Raw genomic sequence first — 20,122 nt, forward strand, 5'->3', positions numbered from 1 at the left:
GTTGAATAAAAATAAAATTGTTCAATAAAGTCACTTGTATACTCTTTGGTATTTTAAATGTAATTTCTCATGGAAAAAATTCTGCCCTCAACAATACTCAGTAAAGAAAAATTGCCAAGATCTTTTCTGGATACATCAAAAGGAAACATCTCTCAAAGTTTGTTTACTATTATATTTAGTTCTTACAAACTTTAATAGCAATGGCAAAATGATTTCGAATAACTAAAGGACCTTTACAGTGTTAAATCTATGAGTTTTCTGGAACTTTTTCAGGTAAAAAAGTAGACACAGTCATTATCCCGTAATAGTGCTTGTGTAAGCACTACAAAATAAAGTTTTGTACTGACACTTGACAACGGTATTCTTCTCATTCCACAATCATTATTGGGCACATGTAGGCATTTTGAATAAAGAGATTTTGTTCTGATTCAAACACTTATTTCCAAATGATCCTTATTTATCTTAACATTTTTTTTCCTGATTATGACATTAGTATCTTAAAAAAATCAATTTATACTTTACCACATAAATCTTTTATTAGCAACTAGAAACCAATCCTAATTTAGAGTCTCTTGCCACCTACAATGTTCATTTTTAAAGTTCTTATTCTGCAAAAAGCCTGTTTTGGGAAGTTAGGGTGTTCTTGATGATGACATCATAATAAATTCTGAGGTGAAATAGCCAGTGAATTTGGATTCAATGTTCTGTCAAAGATAGCTCTCCAGCAGTAACTAATACAGTGTCTTCCAAAGAGGAGCTGTCTAGAAAAAAATTTTTCTAGAAAAAAATTTATTCAGCTCATATAAGGTTTTGGGGTAATCTCATAAGACATCACTACCCAATACCAATTTTACCAGTTTTAAATTTCACTGTAAACCAAATGTCAACCTCTTCTTCCCCAAAACAAGAGAGCCACAGTCAACTTCTGCCAGCACTGTGGTTTATGTTCCTTAAGGCAATGGTTCTTGATGAGGACAGTGGTAGTTGAGTTGGGATCAGAAGGCAGGGGGAATGTCATGCCTCTTAACAAAACATATCCCTTAATATATGTTAAGAATTTGTTAACCTTCTCTAATAAATTCAGACCGGTTTACATTGTACTATCGTAAAGGCATAAATCTCAAATCTGATTGACATCTCCAATCTTTGGAATGGAAATATAAACAGTATAAATACTAGATTAAATAAGCTTATAAATAAAATCTTTCAATAAAGTTATAAATATATACATACATAAATCATTAAATTACTACATTTAATATAAACCCACTCTATTTAAAAAGACTAAACTGAGGTTGATTTTATGAAAAATATACCAGAACTTATGTATCCAAATGAGTTTCCTCCCCTGCAAAATAGTCACCTGGGAGTCCATGCTGCCACTGTTTGAATGGTTTTGGAATTCTTGGTGACAACTCCTTTAGCCAGTTTGACTCACATGTGAAAAGGAGTCCAGTTTAATTTTTACGTCACACACAAGCAATCTCAAATTTGATTCTTTCTAATCTTAATTACTATTTGTTTTTCTATTTCAAAGATAATAACCCTATCTCCAAAAGAATATTTTCTAACATTACTGATGATATTTAAAGAACATGATACAGCTTTAGGAGCTCTCACAATTTTTATTTTTTAGCAACAGGTATATTGCTGAAATAATACTACCTGTTGATATAACTATTCTGCATTGATTTGGATGCATTAAGCTCTGGTAAGTTTGTTTAAAAACACTAAAAGTCATAATCTAGTCTTCATAATTAACTATAGCTTGCATGGTACAGGAGTAAAATATTTTACAAATTTTAAAGTTATCAACCTAGAATGTTTTTCTATTAAAAAATACTACTTACTGAGGCTCTAGTTTCTGCAGCTTTTGCTTTTTTTAGTCTGGTTTTCGCAGCATCCAAATCCAGTCTCTTATTTTGTAATAGTTTCCTTTCTTTCTATAAATATAGAAAAGAAAAAAAAGGCTAATTATGCTAACATCCAGTAAAAAACATACACATTTAAAGTATTATTCTCCATTAAATATATGAATCATCTGCTAAAAATCTAGAATTACAAAATTGACTATGAAGTGACACTTGATTCCTTTTTCTCATGGTTTTCAATTTTAAAATAATGGAGACATTCTAGATGCTTGAAAAATCTGGGAAAGATGGCAGGTGATGGCAGAAACAAACGAATATTAATTTTAATATTTTGTGGTTTTGCTCTCCAGGAAATGTTTTGCTCTATCTTCTTGGTTGTCACAATTGGGGGTGTGGGTGTGTTACTGAGTAGAAGCCAGGATGCTGCTAAATATCCTACAATGCAGTATGGCTCCCACAACAAAGAATTACTTGACTTAAAATGTCAGTACTGTCCAGGATGAGAATGTTTTGAACAGACTATCTAGGAAATACCTATGATAAAGGAGATATGGGCCTAGGGCAAAGTTTCTTGATACCTTAAGTGATCTACTTTAAGAACTATGCAGGTTCACTTAATGTGCCATAGCAGTGAATGCAGTTCTACTACTCCAAAGTGGAATTCCAGATTTCATATATCAAATTTCATCCTATTGACAATTTAATCTTTTAAATCATCTTTCAACTTGGTAGCTTTTCTTTTGTCTCAGGTGAAATACTTTTTACCCAGACAAATTCATTGTAAACATACTGAGTTTCTGAAATAAATTGTAATAAGAAATCTGCAAATTAAAGTTTAAAGTAGTATTTACAATAAAGAATAATCTTGCAAAAATCTTAGGAAAAAAATCCACCTAGATCTCCACTCTCCATCACTGAAACAAACAAACAAAAAATAATACTAGGCTTGGGAAGGTGATATTTATTTCTTTGGCAATAAAACATAGCTGTGTGAAGAGAAGGTAAGAGGCTTCTAGGGATGCAAAAAACAGGAAGTCGAACAACCAGAAATATAGCTTCCAATAATTAGGTTTTTTTGCTTCCAGTTTAAATGAATAGTTACATGTCTATACTATCGTGATATTTTGTACCATATTTTTATAATAATTCCAGGAACTTCTCTACAAACTTTAATGCTGGTAATGGACAAGAATTGATGTAAAGTAATCTCAATAACACTACAGGGACACAAAAATAGAGTACATATCTTTAAGAGTCCTTTATTTTGGTTAGGTTTGTGTTCTGCTGGATATGCACCTAGCTAGATTATTTAAATTTTCTAATCTGCTACATCTACATGATCAATAAGAGGGTAAATTATTCATTAAAAACTGGAATTATATATCTTAATATTGTACTAAAAAAAGGGAACATTTTCCAACTCACAGCAATTGTTTTGTAATCTCCTTCTATAAAGTTTCTTAAAGGAGTGAGAAAATTTAAGGCTGATGTTTGAATCAGCTCTCTGTCTGCTGTTCCAATTCGTTTTTGTGTTTCTCCACATTTAATAAGGGCATTACCTGCAAAGGAAAAAAGTGTTGTTTGGTTTTTTGTGTTTTTTTTTTCTTTTTTTACCATTTTCTGGTAATGTCAGAAAATAAAATCAGCAATTTGATCTGCTTTAAAGTTAGTTGTCACTTCTTTACTTAAGTAAAAAATAAAATAGAATTAACTGTAGTTAGTTTTATTTTAAAAGGTAAATTTAAGACTATAAATATCTAAATAAAAATGACAAAGGTGAAGTCCTTATCATACCATAGTTAATTGTATCAATTCAACCAATGGAACACAAGAGAATAAATATACTAAAAAGTATTTATGGTCATAGCTCAAACAGTGGAGGTATGTTTAGAAAAGCATTAATGCTTAAAATATTTTAATAAGTCAAAATTTGTCTTCTGTTTCTATATTAATGCATGGGCCTCAAGTATCTCTAAATAATAGTATAAATTTGCATCTTAGGTTAAAGAAAAAGCCATGTTTTGTAACACATATACCTTAATGTTTAAATAGGACAAGTACAGTGGAAAATCGAGCAAATGAAAGGGAACCACAAGACCAAGGTTCTACTCCCAGGTCTACCTCTAATAACTTTTAATTCTATGGATCTTGATTCCTCCATGTTAGCATGAGATCAGATCTGATTGGCAAGGAGGATAATATAACACAGTAGTTAAGAGAGCCATGTCTGGATACATATCTCCATTTGAATTATTAGATGTAGGATTATGGATGAATTATGTAATCTAAGACTCAGTTTCTTTGTCTTCAAAATGGAGATAATTTATATTGTAAATAGGATATAACTGAAGATTTACAGAAATAATATGTTGTGCAGTGTTAAGCCCAATGCCTGAAATACTCAATTGTTAGCTACTATCAATTACTAATAAATAGATTCACAAAGTCCAATTCCAATGATCAGGGTAGAGTGATTAATAGAATTACTATGGGTAAAAACAAACTAAGTGGATTAAAAAAGGAAAAAATGTTCCTTTTGAATGTTCATGTCCCACTAGGCCTTCAGCTTGACGAAGGTAAGGGCTGGATGCCCTTTATGACCCCCAGCATCTAATTGCATCTGACACAAGCAGGCACAAAAAAATCTGTTTAATGTGTAAAATTTTTGTAAAATAGTTAAAATTTAGAAATAGAACTATAAAAATTTTAAGCATTTTCAGACTTCTGAAAGAAGTACATTTTGAAAACCACAATGTAAAAGTTTCAGTTGCATATCTAACAGTCAATGGATTAATGCCATTCATTATACAGTATTTAGGATATTTCCTTCTGACATAAAGGTAACTACTAAAACTTTAAGTTCATTTTGCTCCAGAATTTAGTAACTATTTTATAAATCAGTACTATATGAGGAAAATCATTTACCTACCATTTCATACCCACATAAAGACCAATTTCTTGCAGAAGTCTTAATAAAGAGAATTTTTAGCCATGAACAATAGGAAAAGATGCTATAGAAATCTGAAATAGTCTTATATTCTGAGAAAATTAGATTTGAGGGATAATGAGCTTCAGAGTTATACATTTAAAAAGTCAGTACAGCAACCAGCAAAGCTGACATAACTATAAAGCATGATGATAGAAAATTTGAATTACATGAAGAAAATAGAATGAAATGTAATCCAAACATGTAATCCAAATAGTTATCCAGAGATAATCATTGTTAACATTTTTGTGGTACCAACATCATTGTGTAATGAAAGCACTAGTGATGTGTTCAAACACTATGTGCCAGGCATTTTATTACAGAAATCATCAATAAGCTCTCAAGAAAGCTTTAAAGAAATCATCTAGAGAAGACATATGTAAACAAAATTACAATATATCAAAAGAAGTACTGTAACAGAGGTTGCAAGGTTCAATGGCAGTACCAGTAAGGAATTAATTCATTCAACTTTTTAGATCTAAAAAGATTAATGTGAATTCTCAGAATAATATATACTAAAAACATTACATTGAATTGTACATATTTACTGGTCACCTGTTATTTCTCACTTTATCTGAAATTGAAACATAAAAAATTTGAAGTTAAAATTGAGTCTACTAATATTTGGCAAATGTTAATGATGTCTCTAAGTAGTAAAAAAATCTAAAAGGAAAGTTATTAACTTAGCAGATCTTTTTGCCTTTTGCTTACCATAAGCTGTTCCTGGGCCAAACTCAGTCCCTGCATCAATCATATATTGTCCCAAAAGTTCTGGGTTGTTTATACGACTTGGAGCTTTTCTATCCAGTTTCTCATAAACAAATTCTTCTATCCTGGCATCTAGGAGAAAGGTTTAAAACTATCAATGATTTCAAAAAAGCAAAACTACTTAAAAGACTTATTGTTTTTTTCCCCTCTAAGCCATTTATCACTCTGTAAAATAAACATGAAATTAGCATGCTTCTAAGTACATATCTTAACAGAATTTTTAATTTTTATGTTGCAGTATTATATAGCTCAAAGAAACTTATACTTTAAAAATATGGTAAAATATTTTGGCACAAAAATACTTAAAGTAAAACTATTATACAATGAGTATTCTATGAGATTTTAAAAGAGTTGGTTATTCACTTAATACCTAATGAAGTTGCCTTTGTCCCACTCATACACAGTCTAATTTTTAACTTTGAATACATGTTCATTTCAATTTCAAAACCAGGGATTTCCAGCTATGAAAATATAGAGATAAGGCACCTATAAGAACTAAAGAGTCACATACTTCTAATACCCTTTACATGCTTTTGCTTGCTCGCATGCTTTCTCTCTTTCCTAGAATCTAAATATAGGCATGGGAATTTAAGGAATAGAACAATCTAGGCATGGAACAGCCACAGACAGAGATTAGCAATATGGTATCTTGGCTTAATTTTATTTAATTTTGCTTAAAGTACAAGATATATCTCTCAGCATGTATTCACATTAACATTAAGGTTAAAATACAAAATAGGTTAAAAGCAATAATAGAAGGCTAGTGTACATGGAAAGGAAAAAAAAATCAGTAAAATCTGAATATAAACACTTGGTTAGTGTAATGTACAAGACATTCACACCTATACTGTCACCCAATAGTGAGGTATTTTAGAGACAAATGAGAAAAAGTCAGTTTCTAGAAATAATGATGAACTATGAATCAAACTTACAATCCAAAGAGAAGCTAAAATAAATAGGTCCCTTCTAAGCAACTCAGATAATTCCTCCACAAGTGGAAGCTTCTTCACACAGTGCACTGAAAATTTAAAAAATGAACTAAACCAATAAAACAAACACTTCAGGAGCCAGCATAAGCATTAATTACAATACATAAAATAGGCTGCTGGAATAATACTTGCTTTTGTGGTAGACTCTGGAGCAGCGTCAGAAGTTTTTAAGCAGGACTTTTAAAACCTTTAAATTGGTTAAAACCCTAATGAGTCAGTCCAAAACATAACCATTTAAAAGATGTTAACTACATTTCAGAATTTCATTTTCTGACTGTGAGAGGGATTCTTAGCTTTGTTGCATTTCTATTTGGTCAAAAGTTCAAAGTTGAATCCTATGTTGATTTCATTCAGTTAATAAAACATTTGGTATGTTTAAACTAAATGTTCATTTCATTAGGGCATCAATGGATCATAATAAAATCTTAAAAAAATCTGCGGGCAATTCTGCTATAATGCAATAAATATTTCTGAAAAACTCTAGGTTCTGGAAAATTGTACCCCCAAATTAACAGGGTTTAGAGTAAAATGAAGTTTGTGCCTGACCACTCATAATCTATGTAACTTTATAGTCAGAGCACAAACAAAAAACCCAATTTTTGTTTACTACTTCAGACTTAAAACACTAATGTAAAATTGTACTATATGAGCCACTGTAACTTTATGCTGATGAAATTCCCGTTTGCCAGTTGTGTATGAGTTTGTCTGCCATTCAGAAAAACATATAGAATAGACTACTTATGTGAGGAGCTCTGGACAGAGCAAGGAACAAAAGGCAAAATATCTACTACTTTTTTAAGATGCCATGGTATATAATTTAAGTAGCCTTAAATGAGTAAGAAATACCACTTGGTGTTCAAAGACCACAGGCTTCAAAGTGTGAAAGGCCTGTTTCAGAAGGTCACCACAGTTCAAGTAAAATGTACAAAATTACCAATATTTTGTGTAGTGCTTCAGGTTCACAGAATAGCAATAAAGTTTAAACCTTGGAAGTTAGTACCTAAAAGTAAGCTTATGGAATTTCACAACATGGTCACAATACTGGGGCAAAGGGGAATGAAAACATTTGCTGCTTTGTTCTTCACTGTTGTATAAAGCTCACAGTGAAAAGACTGGGTGTCAATACACCAAATTCAAGTTCAATTTCCACTTCTAACTGGCTAAGCTACACTGTATAAAATACAATGTGATTTGCAATTAATAAACAATTGTTGTACACCTTATCTGAAAGATTACTGAGATTGGTGATCTGAAACCTTAGAGTTGTCTGAAAATCAAAGGGAATAATTTATGTAAAAATATAAAACTTAACATAAACATAAATAATTGGTAACTAAGTTTTCACATAATTTTTCCTTAATTATTTAGGGACAATTCCCCTGTATATATATAAAAAAAAAGGTTAATTTTTTTTCACAGCCTTCCTAACTCTTAAAATTAAAAGTCACTCCCTGAAATTGAGTTTTCAAGAGGATTCTACGAAGGCATGAAAAACACGATGTTAGTCCAGTTGTCAGAGGGTACACAAAGAGGTGTTTAGCACCCTCTTCTTCACCAAAAGCACAACACACAAACCCATAGACCCTAAAGCCACAAACCAAAAACTTCTGTTTTCTAATAGCTATCAAAACCTTTTTTGTTTGTTTGTTTATATTAAAAAAAAACCCTTCTAACAGTACCCTTTAATGAGATTAGTCAATAAGGTAGACAAAGGTAAAAAGTTTCTTACTTGGATTTGGCTGCAATAACACTTCAGTTTGTTTCATTATTTTTTCTGTCCATATTTTGGTACATTCAGCTTTGCTAAGAAGATTCTCTAAGTGAGCATCCAATTCTGTCTTCTCTGCCTGGCCAAGCTTTTCTTCTGTGAACTGTTATTAATTATAAAAAAAATTAAATATACCTCAAACACATTTTAGGAACCTATATCAGTAATTAAAAACTCAAATCCAGACACTCCCAAACATACAAATAATTGTTTGCAAACCATTGCACTGAGTGCTTTTTTGCCCCTATAGAAATTTATCCATACCTCTTAATCTGGACCCTCTCTTAAGATTAACGTATATCCTCAGTTCTGCTAAAAATGTATGGTGTGAATTCTAGAGAAAATCTAGCATACTGCCTGTTATATAAGTATTTCTTACATATAAAGGTAGGATAGCATAGTGGTAAGGAGTAAGAATTTTGAGTCCATTGTGCTGAATTCAGATTCCGGCTGCACTGCTAATTGTGTGACCTGAGCAAGCTTCTGAATTTTTTCTTAGGTATCTACTATCATAAAAGAGAGATGATACATATCGTACAGTGCTTTGAGAATTAAGTAAGAGTATGTACGTAAATCACTTTGTTCAGTGTCTGGTAATTATTATTTTGAATTTAAAAAGGGCTGCTTATGTTAACGTGGCTTTGTATTAATGGCACTTTAATCACCTCCAGTTAAATACGCTTTAATGGGATGTTCTGGGAAACTACTATTTGTTTCTTCAGGATATGTTACAACAATTGATCTATAGACTAACTTTTGGGGCATATCTTATTCATACTGTGGAGGCAGGTTTTAAAGATCATAAAATGTAGTTAAATATAGTCAGCATATCAATTTTTACTATCTTGAATGTGGTGGTTTTTGAGGAAAAGCAGCATTGCCCACTCAAGAACAAAGAGGTAAAAAGATTTCCATGTGCATTTTATGGGCACTTCTGAAGACTTTCAATTGAACACTAGCAGTGACGACTTGGGGGGGGGGGAAGAAGTGATGACTCAGGCTGTTTACCATGCAAAATTTTCTTCTAGAATATGTGGCTTTCTCTCATCCTAACACAGGCATATCACTAGCACTAATTCTATACTCATTAGTCATGACTCACTTCTGGGTAACAATGTAATGTTTACTATGCTTTTTTCCCCCTTTTCATCTCTTAAAATATCTTCTGCTACTTCATTTTTCTGAGTTTTATTATCTGTTTCTTTCAGCATCCTTTTTATTGGCCTAATACTTTCTGTTGATTATCAGTTAACATTTTTAGCTGAAAGGTCCTCTAGAATGTTATTCTTAGAGTCTGGTGTTAACTCCCCACTGAAGGTCTTGTTCAGGGGCTAGAAATAAAAGCTTCAATAGCTTTTGTAAAGCCTTATGTCTTTTTGAGACTGGCTTATAGACAAGCCCTGACCCAGTGAGTGCAACTGAAAATAGCAGTTCCAAAGCTACTGCCTAAGCCCACAACCTTGCAATGTACTGTAACTGAGGATAGGAATAGGAGTTGCATTGGGCAAAAGGTCAAAACCCTGATGCCACGGTCAGTTGGGTAACTACTATAATTTCACTCTTAAGAGTGAACTCTGGTATTCTCTCTACAAATCCCTAAAGATTCTAGGCTACAGACCTCCTACAGAGGTTAGAATTTTACATGTTCGAGGTCTACCTCTAATGGTTAAATAGGTTATCTCCCAGATAAAGCAACCGATAGGAGGCAAACAAAGGAGGAAATACATCCAGGTTAACATGATCTATGAAGGCTGATCTACCAATAGAGAAAAATTCTTAACTTAGCACCTTAATAAGTATATGTATTTCTTTATTGCATTCATTCCTTCAACAAATATTTTTAAGTACCTTAATAAGTGCCATGCACTATTCTCAGCACATGGGTTTAAGTAGCCAGAACAAAGTTTCTGCTCTTAGAAGCTTACATTTTAATAGAACAGACAATAAACAAGTAAACAATTCGATAATAAGGATACAAAAAGACAATGGATATAGGACCGACAAAGTTGGTCCTATTATTTTTTGAGTGACTGAACAATTAAATGAGTGAATTAATGAATTTGAGTGTAGAAGAAGGAAGAATTCATTCTGCAGGGAAAGGGAGAAGCAGGAGAATCAGGGAAGGCTTCAAAGGGAGAAAAATATGCAACCTGGGCCTGGAATGGGGAACAGGAGTTTGAAAGGTGTGAGATGTGGGTGGTTAGAGAAACAGCTTCTCTGAACAGGTAACAACTGATCTAAGAGCAAATGATAAGAAATGGGCTATGTAAAGATCTAAGGGAAGGGTATAAAGTCCTTTCATGACTGATCTTCCAGTTGCATTTCTAGAAGATTCATTAGCACCGCCTTTATACATGTTAGTTTTTTATAGAAGTCCTTAACAGGGAAGTCAGATGCCCAACCAACTGAGTGACCCAGGCGCCCCTGTTAAGGACTTCTATAAAAAACTAACATGTATAAAGGCGGTGCTAATGAATCTTCTAGAAAATATTTCCGTATTTTTAACAGTGTCAGGGCTTAAGATAAATTAGAAAATGCCATATACCAAGCTGTGCATTTTATACCAAATACTAAAAAAACCTAAAACCCAAAACCAAAATAAACTCTTATAACACATAGATAAGAATCACAACTGTAGTGATGAACATTTTGCCTAACGTGTCAGTGTTGCGATTCAATCTCACATCTGTTTAAATCACAGTCTCTTTATACTGTAAGACTTCCAGTAAATAGTTGCTGATTTTAAAAAATTAGTATTTTCTTCTACCATTATATGAATATATTCTGTTTTTCCTTGCCTCTGTGTCTTTGTTCGTAGCACTCTGGTCAGCTGTATCCTATAGTGCACCTCTGCTTCTTACATGATATTCAATAACCATCAACTTAAGGTTAACTTTAATCCTATCTAGAATGAGCAAAAAAAAAAAAAAAAAAAAAAAAAAAAGGAAGGTGCCAGTACAGAAACACACTGCAAATGTTATATATTTAGGTTGAAATTATACATTTATATTTTATTACTCAAACTTATAATTGTAAAAGACACAGTAACTCCCATGACTTTACTGTGGGGGCTTAAGGATTTTTTTTCTATCATTAATCAGCAAGTATGACATACTAAGTTAACAATACAGTATATTTAATACATACATTTTTCTCTAAAATATTTTAAAGAAAGCTTACAGAAAATGAGCTACATCAGTTAAATTTAGGCGTTTTAAATTGTTAATAAAGATATTTATGGGGTATATATTTTCTTCTATTGTAAGTGAGATAAAGAATCAGCATATGACACAGTTCTTTTGCCATCAAGGATTTTATGATCTTAAGAATGCTGGTTAAACACAAACATGAAATTATAATAATGGCACCCTTCTGAGACAGACAGAAGACCTTTTCTTTCCAAAAAAACCCAAAGAAAACACAAAATTCCTGGGGCGCCTGGGTGGCTCGGTCGGTTAGGCGTCCAACTTTGGCTCAGGTCATGATCTCACAGATTGTGGGTTCAAGCCTTGTGCTGAGCTCTGTGCTGATAGCTCAGAGCCTAGAACGTGCTTTGTATTCTGTCTCTCTCTCTGTCCCTCTTTAGCTCACTCTCTTTCAAGATAAATAAATATTAAAAAAAAAATCCTTTCCCTAATTACAAAAAATTTAAAATTTTACTTTAAAAAGTTTTTGTTTTCGGGGTGTCTGGGTGGCTCAGTCGGTTAGGCATCTGACTTCGGCTCAGGTCATGATCTCACGGTCCGTGAGTTCGAGTCCCGCGTCGGGCTCTGTGCTGACAGCTCAGTCTGGAGCTGTTTCGGATTCTGTGTCTCCCTCTCTCTCTGACCCTCCCCCATTCATGCTCTCTCTGTCTCAAAAATTTAAACAGAAATGTTTAAATAAACATTAAAACAAATAAAAAAATTTTTGTTTTCAACATATTTAAGTCCAAAATCACTACTAAGTTTGTAGTCTTCTGAGGATAACCAGTTGTTAGTTAAAAACAATAGTTGAGGGGCACCTGGGTGGCTCAATAGGCTAAGTGTCTGGCTCTTGATTTCAGCTCAGGTCATGATGGTGAAATCTGGTCCAACAACAGGCTCAGTGCTGAACATGGAGCTTGCTTAAGGTTCTCTCTCTCCTTCTCCCTCTGGCCCTCCCCCCCACACATTCTCTCTCTCAAAACAAAACAAAACAAAACAAAAAACACCCACAAAAAAAAAACCCTATAGTTTGATTTTAAGCATTTTAATGAACTTTTAGCAGTACCATTTAATAAAAACTTTTGTGAAAACAACCTACAATGAAAGTCAGAATATGTCCTGTAAGTCCAAATCCAATGTTCTCTAAAATGTAATTTGATGTACAATTCTTTCATAATGATTTCATTAGGAATATAGTAAAATGACATGAGAACCGAAAGCTTAACAATCCCCTTCTCTTTACATATTTTCTTTACACATTTCTTTAAGGAAAGGACTGTCTTTGAGTCAGCCACATTATGCCAGACACTGTGATCCTTTCTTTACTACAGGATAGGCATCTAGCCTACAGGATTCTATACCATGCTTTACTACAAAGAGAAAAGCACAAGCAAAAAGACTGTATGATGAAAGACATCTATTTAGTATGAACTCTAACCATCAATTCTTTGAGTGGGTAAAGTAACATTTTAAAAGTTATCTAAACTTCTTAGGGTAAAATGTATAGCACAAATTCTGAATATAATGAATTCGTAAATTGTAAAATTAGATCCTTCTCAACTTATTCTCAATTTTGGCTGCTCTTTGGAATTAACTGGGCAATCTTTCAAAAACAATGATGCCAAATCCAACCACAAGGATTCTTCTTTAACTAGACTGAGATGCAGCCTGTAAAGATTTCTGAGGTAATTCTAAGTGCAACTAAGACTGAGAACTACTGTTCTAAGCTCATAGGTGATTATATTAACATCAGGTTAACCAACCATCTTCTATCAGTTAATTAACACCAACAGCACCAAAGGATGTGAAAAGTTTTGGGTAACACTAAATATGTAAAGTTTTTACACAATCAGAAAATGTATGGACTTTGAATGTGACATGTTTTATTTAGTAGAATTTGAGAGACATGGTGAAGTTGTTGCAGTTTATATTCTATAGAAGAAACAGGATTTCAAAAGGGCTTGGGTGAGTGGTCATGTTAGAATTCCATCCAGATAGGATCTCACAGAAGTTAGTTGAGGGCAGCAGCATATTCATCTTTACCTCTAGGCTCAGACACACCATTGTTTGCTAAATTAAACTGGAGATGAAAGCCAAGCTTGCAACTAAATTTTAAAGACTTTTTTTTCCCCCTCAGAAAATAGCTGGCATTCATGAAGTTTATACAGTAACTTCAGTAGGCAGTTCAAAGGAAATATTAGAAAATTAAACTCCTAAGTAATTTAAGTTGAAAATATTTTTTTAGAAACGGTCTTATTTTAAAGATGGTGACCATTTAGAAAATGGTCTTATTTTAAAGATGGTGAGCAAAATTTTGCTTCAATATCAATTCTGAAGTAAAAATGTGTCCACTTGGAACATTTATCAAGTGAAGTAACAGAATAGTACTTCACAAAATGGATATTTACTACAAAGAATGAAATACTTAATTATGATAAATTGGGGTTAGCCTATGAAGTCTATGAGGGCAGAGACCAGGTCTCCTTTACTTTTGTACTTCAATGCCAAGCACCTAGAAGGTACTCAATAAATATAGGTTAAATTAAACAGTTTAAAATTTTAGACTGGCATTAGTCAACTTCAACTTCAGCAGATTTAATGTTAGAAAAACGCTAATAAAAATAACAAATTATTTAACGTACTAAATGATTCAAAGAGTAAACTTTGAATATGGATACCCTGCCTGACTAAAATGACAGAAACTTTTTTCTTTCTTTCTTTTTGAGAGAGAGAGAGAGACAGAGAGCGAGCACGAGCAGGAGAGAGGGCAGAGGGAGTGAGAATCTTAAGCAGGCTCCGTGCTGAGTGGAGGTTCACGACCCTGGGATCACGAGCTGAGCCGAAATCAAAAGTGAGATGCTCAACCAACTGAACCACCCAGGTACCCCCTAAAATTATATAAATAAAAGAACGATGTTGGATATTGTGAGATGGGAATAAGAAACAGAGTTGATTCCTTAGGACATACAAACTTATAAAGATGTGAAAGCCATAGAGTAATAGAATTTTACAGCTCCAAGGACCTTCATTAGAAGAAAAAAAAAGCCAAATGATCATACAGAATTGAAAAATGACACAAGATTTCACATCAAGCTCTTGGGGTCTGAGATGGACTGAAGTTTCATGAGAGGGAAGGAAAAGACTACACAGAGAGAGGGTGGAGGGCACTGAAGAGGAATTTAAATGTATGAACAAAAGTCTACAGTTAGAAAAGTACAAGATATTTTGGAAATTAAAAAATAATTTGATAGGAATACAGTGTGTATACATGAGTGAAAAAAAAAGACAAGGCCAGAAAGGAGTATGTAATACTCAACTAAGGAGTCTGGACTGAAAAGACAGATACTAAGACTAAATGGCTTTTAAGACCCTAATAAAGGAACAATTTATGGAGGATAAATTACCTGATGCTTTTGTATTCTATTATTTTGAGGGAGTTAAGAACAACAAAAGCACCCAAATGGAATAAGTATTCCTACTGATTTATACATTTTACCTTAATATTCTTTCAAAGTGGCAAGGCATATAAATATAGCCCAACGCAGTGCTTGAACTCAAACTGTTGTGATCATGACCTGAGCCGAAACAAACAGCTGGACCCTTAACCGACTGAGCCACCCCTGTGCTCCCATATAAACAGATTTTATAAGAGAGTAGAGTGATGAAACCAATTTGTATGTTTAATAGTCTCTCTTTTTTAAAACAGGGAATGTTTACTTTTTAATCTGAAAACTTTTAAGTACAACGAAAAAAAGATATGGCAGTTGGCCACCAAGAGTATGACCTATTCCTTAAGGTATAATTCGATTTGAATAGAAATTATTATTTAGAAATGTGAAAGCTGAATTCCATTCCTACTGTTTTTATTACTTATAATGAGTAACTGGCATAGCTCTTACCCTATTCTTAGCATGAAACTTGGCACTTGGCACTATACTGATGTCAACTCAATTTAGACTGGGAATTCAGTTATTAACTAAATAGCAAAATGACAAAGCAGTGTTTTTGTTGAAAATTACTACACAGCATTCCAAGTTTCACATGTTGCATTTTGGAATCATCTTTTTCTTCTTACATAATTAAAAAAAATAGTACTGTGTAAAAGGTCAAACATTCAAAAGTATAATAGTATATTGAAACTCAGCTTCATAACTGTGAACATTCTGCCATTGTTTCAACTACTCCCTTTTTCTCTTCTAGAATATTTTAAAGCAATCCTCAGATATAATATAGCTTCTACATAAATATTTCAGAATCTATTTCTAAGAAATACAGACTTAATAGAAAAAGATAATATTTAAGGAGTCTGTTCCTCCTGAAATTTTTCCCTTCTCAGTAAATCTCAAGCCAAAACCTCATAGTCATCCATAACACATCTTTCCCTCCTAGCCTCAAGCCAATTTGAGAAGCAATACTGAATAGGTTCTGAATCTTCCCTGCTATTACTGTCACCTAAGTCAATATCACCTTTTGCCTATCCTATGGCCACAGCTCCCTAACTGATAACCCTGGTAACCCAGAACCTCAGTGTCTTCATACTTTTTCCCTCTGCCTAAAATGCCTTTCCTCCACAAAATTGGAATGGTCACTTCCTTGAGGTCTCTTGGAATTTGATCCTGTTGGAAAGACTTGTCCTGAATCATATATCTATACAACCTGGCAAAAACCACCATCCCCGCCATTAACATATCACTTCTGGCCTTTTTCTTCATCACCATCTGATGTACTTACTAATTTGTCTTTTGCTAGATTATAAGCTCTACGAGAACAGGTATTTTGCTGATTTTATTCACCAGTGTATCACCAGAGTCCAAAATAGTAGTGTAAGACAGACACGGCAGTAGGCACTTAAGTATTTAGTACTGAGAATAACTTGATAGCTAAGATTAGGACAGAATTTAAAAACTAAAGGATTTGAAGCAATGAGCAATTAAAATCCATCTGAAAAGTACATCTTTTGAGAGCTTTGCTAGATTTATTTTTTTATTATTTAAAAAAAAATTTTTTTTAACGTTTATTTTTGAGACAGAGACAGAGCATGAACGGGGGAGGGGCAGAGAGAGAGGGAGACACAGAATAGGAAACAGGCTCCAGGCTCTGAGCCATCAGCCCAGAGCCCGACGCGGGGCTCGAACTCACGGACCGCGAGATCGTGACCTGGCTGAAGTCGGACGCTTAACCAACTGCGCCACCCAGGCGCCCCTAAATTTATTTTTTAAATCAAGTCTACTAACAATTTAAATCAAATTCTAAAAATCAACCAATCAATCAATCAAATTCTAGTACATGTGTCTTATTTAAGCACTGTGGATTCTATACCTGAAAATACATCTCTCTTTAAAAGGGTGGCAATACAACACCAAATCTCTGCTCGGCAAACAAAATCGTTGGGAATCAGCAATAAAAAATATGGAAGGCCTCTTTTCAGTCAACATTAAGTCTCACAAATCAAGTCATTTCAGACTCTCAACCACTTACTCTCCTCGCACTTGTCTTTTAACTATCGGAAGTAGGCTAATTTAAATCAATAAATCATTTTAACCAATGTCTTTACAATAGCATATGTTTTATTTTTAAAATGTTTATTTATTTTTGAGAGAGAGCAAGCAGGGAAGGGGCAGAGAGAGAGGGGGGACAGAGGATCCGAAGCAGGCTTGGCGCTGATGGCAGAGCCCTATGAGGGGCTCGAACTCACCAAACCTGAGATCATGACCTGAGCTGAAGTCAGACGCTTAACCGAGCCATCCAGACCAAATGAACCATCTATAGCTTATATTTTAATGAAGGAGGAGGAGATAAGGGTTAAGGCAGCTAGCTTATTACTCACCATGCAGATTTTGGAACTTAGAAATCAACGCCTAGAAGGAATTTCCCACTGCCTTAAGTATTATCTGCTTAAGTGTTATTGAAATGCTCAGATTGTATTAGATGATCTTTAAAGTCTCTCCAGTCTGCAACATTCTATATTCTATATCTGCAATGCCTACTCTGGAAGAGAGAAGCAGCTTTCAATGAGTAGTAGATCAGGCAGCACTTGGCTATTTACTAGCCATGCAAGTTAAACAAGTAACTTAACCTCTACGAGGCTGTTTCCTCATATATAAAAGGGGTTAACAGCATCTATCTGGCAAAGTTACAGAAAGGACAGTAGATAATCTGTCAAATGCCTTGCATATGTTTGACAGTTTTTTTTTTTTCACAATATAGGCAGCTATTACCTAGCTCGACTTCTACCATTCTCTTGCCAAGAATAATGCAATGTAAGATCAACTCCACCAATGAAACTGGGGTAAAGGAGAAAAGTAATAAGGCAGTGCAACTGACTTACATTTCAGTATCAGTTTGGTATGTGTATTAGAAAATTATTTTTGTTTTCTCTTTACAAAAGGGAATGTTGTTGCTATGACTATGTCATTAATTTAAGCACCAGACTGTTTATAACTCATGTGGTGAAATTTACATCTGTTCATAGATTTAACCGAGTTGACATAATGTGGGTGATAGCTGGGGAAAACTGTCCAAGTTCCCGAGTGCTGACACTTCCTTGATGCGGAATGCCGCAAGACGGCTAAATTTCCCCCTTACAGTGTATTTGAAATATAACAACTCTGACAACACGCATAACGCGAATCTTCCCCTCCAGCGTCTCCTTGTCCTGCTGCCGATGCTCCTCATTTTGAGAACGAGGTGGGAACCCCCAAACTCCAGGCTTCCCAAGGCCTTGGCAGAGTATGGACGCCAACCGACGATCTCCATTTCGCCCGCGGACCGCCCTAAGCCCAGGGACCTTCCTTTCAGGGAGAGAGAGGGCTGGAAGGAACTGCGTTGGCAGCTCTTTCGGTTCAGGGGCAGGAAAAGGAAACTTCCTCCTTGGACTCGGCGAGGAGAGGGAGAGAGACGAAAGGAAAGGGTGGGGGTGGTGCAAGAAAGGCCCGTCTCTCTCGTTACCGCGCCGGGCTAGCAGGGCCTTTGCCCTCCCCGGGAGGGCGGCCACACCAGCCCTGCGATGTGGGGCCAGAAAGGCGGGCGGTGCTGTCTCTCGGTCCGGAGCCGAATTCAAGGTGTCCTCCCGGGGCGGAGGAAGCTCCGCACCCTCTCCCCACCCCGCCTCGCTTCCGGGGAAGCGGCGGTTGAACTGGAAGGGGGCAGAAAACCGCCGCCGTGCCCGGAGGGGGCACCAGGCCGCGCCCATCATCCAGGCCTCTGGCCGCAGGCCTGCCAGCCGGTCCGTGTGGTCGGGTGCGGGGAGCGCCGCCGCCTGGCCCGGCCCCTCCTCGGCCCTCTCGGGCGCCACCCTTTCCCCCCCACCGCGGTACCTGCACAGCACGACTGAGGAAGGTGCCCGCGTCCGCCGCCAGCTTCTTCACGTTGAAGTCCATGATGTTCATCCTGGGCGGCGGCAGCCGGGCGGAGCTGCCGGCTGACTTAGCGGGGAGGCGCCGAGGCCGGGCTGGGGCACCGGGCGAGAGTGGCGGGGGCAGACGTGGTAGGTGGAGGGAGGCGGCGCCAGCCCCGCCGCAGCAGCTGTCGTTTCCGCGAGGGGGAAGCCAGAGGGTGGGGCGAGGGGAGAGAACGAGCCGGGCGGGCCGCGCGCCCGGGTGGCGGCGGGGGCGGCCGAGACGTCGGGCCTGCTCCGCCGAGTCTGGCGCTAGCGTCGGCGCTGGCGGCCGAAAGCTTGAAGGAGACTGACGGACTGGTAATGAGCTGTATGGGGCGGGGTCCCGGACGGAGGAAGCCCCGCCGGCCGCGGGGTGGAGCCTTTTCAGAGGTTGTCGCGGGAACAGCGACCCCTTCTGGATCGCCGCGGCGCAGTCGCGGGGCGCGCCGGAAGCTCGGCCAGCTCCACCGGAGGGAGGGGCATGTTAGCTCCCAGAAGTGAGTAGTGAGTCGTGGGGCCCCTGGTTTGCAGGTTAGCCGCTGAAAACTGAGAGCAGAGACAACCCAAATCCCCCGTTTTGTTTCAAGGGAAAATATGAAAATTGTAGCACAGATGACGATATTATGAAATTACAACCAACAGATAACTCCTTAGCATCTTGTAGCAGCCACGCCCCGCTGATCCCTGACGCCTGGTGGCACTCGATTTACGTTTGCTGAGCAGGGCTGAGTTTATAGTTCCCACTGAGTGTGTTGTTCATTAAGGATTATTGAGAATCTTCTGTGTACCAGGACTGAATCAGGGACTGACATACCGTACTGAACAAAACTGTCCCTGGTCTCAAGGAGCTCTCAGTTGGGTTACTTGACAATCTTCGGGCCCTTCACCCCCACCAGAAGCTCCATTAATTATTTGCTGCTGCGGGGGTTTTGAGTGCCTTAAGGCAGCAAGCCCAAGCTGGATTATTCGAGCAACACAAGCCGCCTACTGTGTGCAAAGTACGGTGACGGGGGATACAAAGTGCCAGGTGGGAGACACAAGGAAGTATAAAATGGTGAGTGAGATGGAATAACTCTTAACCCTTAACATTCAGTGTGGGGGAATTTTAATAACATGAAAATATGAAGTGAAATCTGTTCAAAAGCCCATAATGCCAAGTAACTTCCAAAGCACCTCT

The 20,122-nt window shown here is 36.4% G+C and overlaps 1 protein-coding gene across 8 annotated transcripts in view; it reads right to left on the bottom strand.

Moving 5' to 3' along the window:
* Positions 1 to 19,269, bottom strand: part of SH3GLB1 (SH3 domain containing GRB2 like, endophilin B1) — a 35,051-nt gene extending 15,782 nt beyond the window's left edge. For 2 of the 8 annotated variants that reach the window (XM_047870457.1, XM_047870454.1), the window contains exons 1-5: positions 18,884 to 19,268; positions 8,344 to 8,485; positions 5,569 to 5,697; positions 3,297 to 3,430; positions 1,851 to 1,943 (exon numbers count right to left, since the gene is read on the bottom strand). In XM_047870457.1, coding sequence (XP_047726413.1) covers positions 1,851 to 1,943; positions 3,297 to 3,430; positions 5,569 to 5,697; positions 8,344 to 8,485; positions 18,884 to 18,955 — 570 coding nt within the window. In that variant the 5' untranslated portion in view covers positions 18,956 to 19,268. Of the gene's footprint in view, positions 1 to 1,850; positions 1,944 to 3,296; positions 3,431 to 5,568; positions 5,698 to 8,343; positions 8,486 to 18,883 lie in introns of all 8 variants that reach the window. The other 6 variants (XM_047870456.1, XM_047870453.1, XM_047870459.1 and 3 more) reach the window with 4 other exon arrangements.
* Positions 19,270 to 20,122: the final 853 nt, after the last annotated feature.

This window comes from Prionailurus viverrinus, chromosome C1, assembly GCF_022837055.1.
Source record: "Prionailurus viverrinus isolate Anna chromosome C1, UM_Priviv_1.0, whole genome shotgun sequence".
Classification (NCBI taxonomy): domain Eukaryota; kingdom Metazoa; phylum Chordata; class Mammalia; order Carnivora; family Felidae; genus Prionailurus; species Prionailurus viverrinus.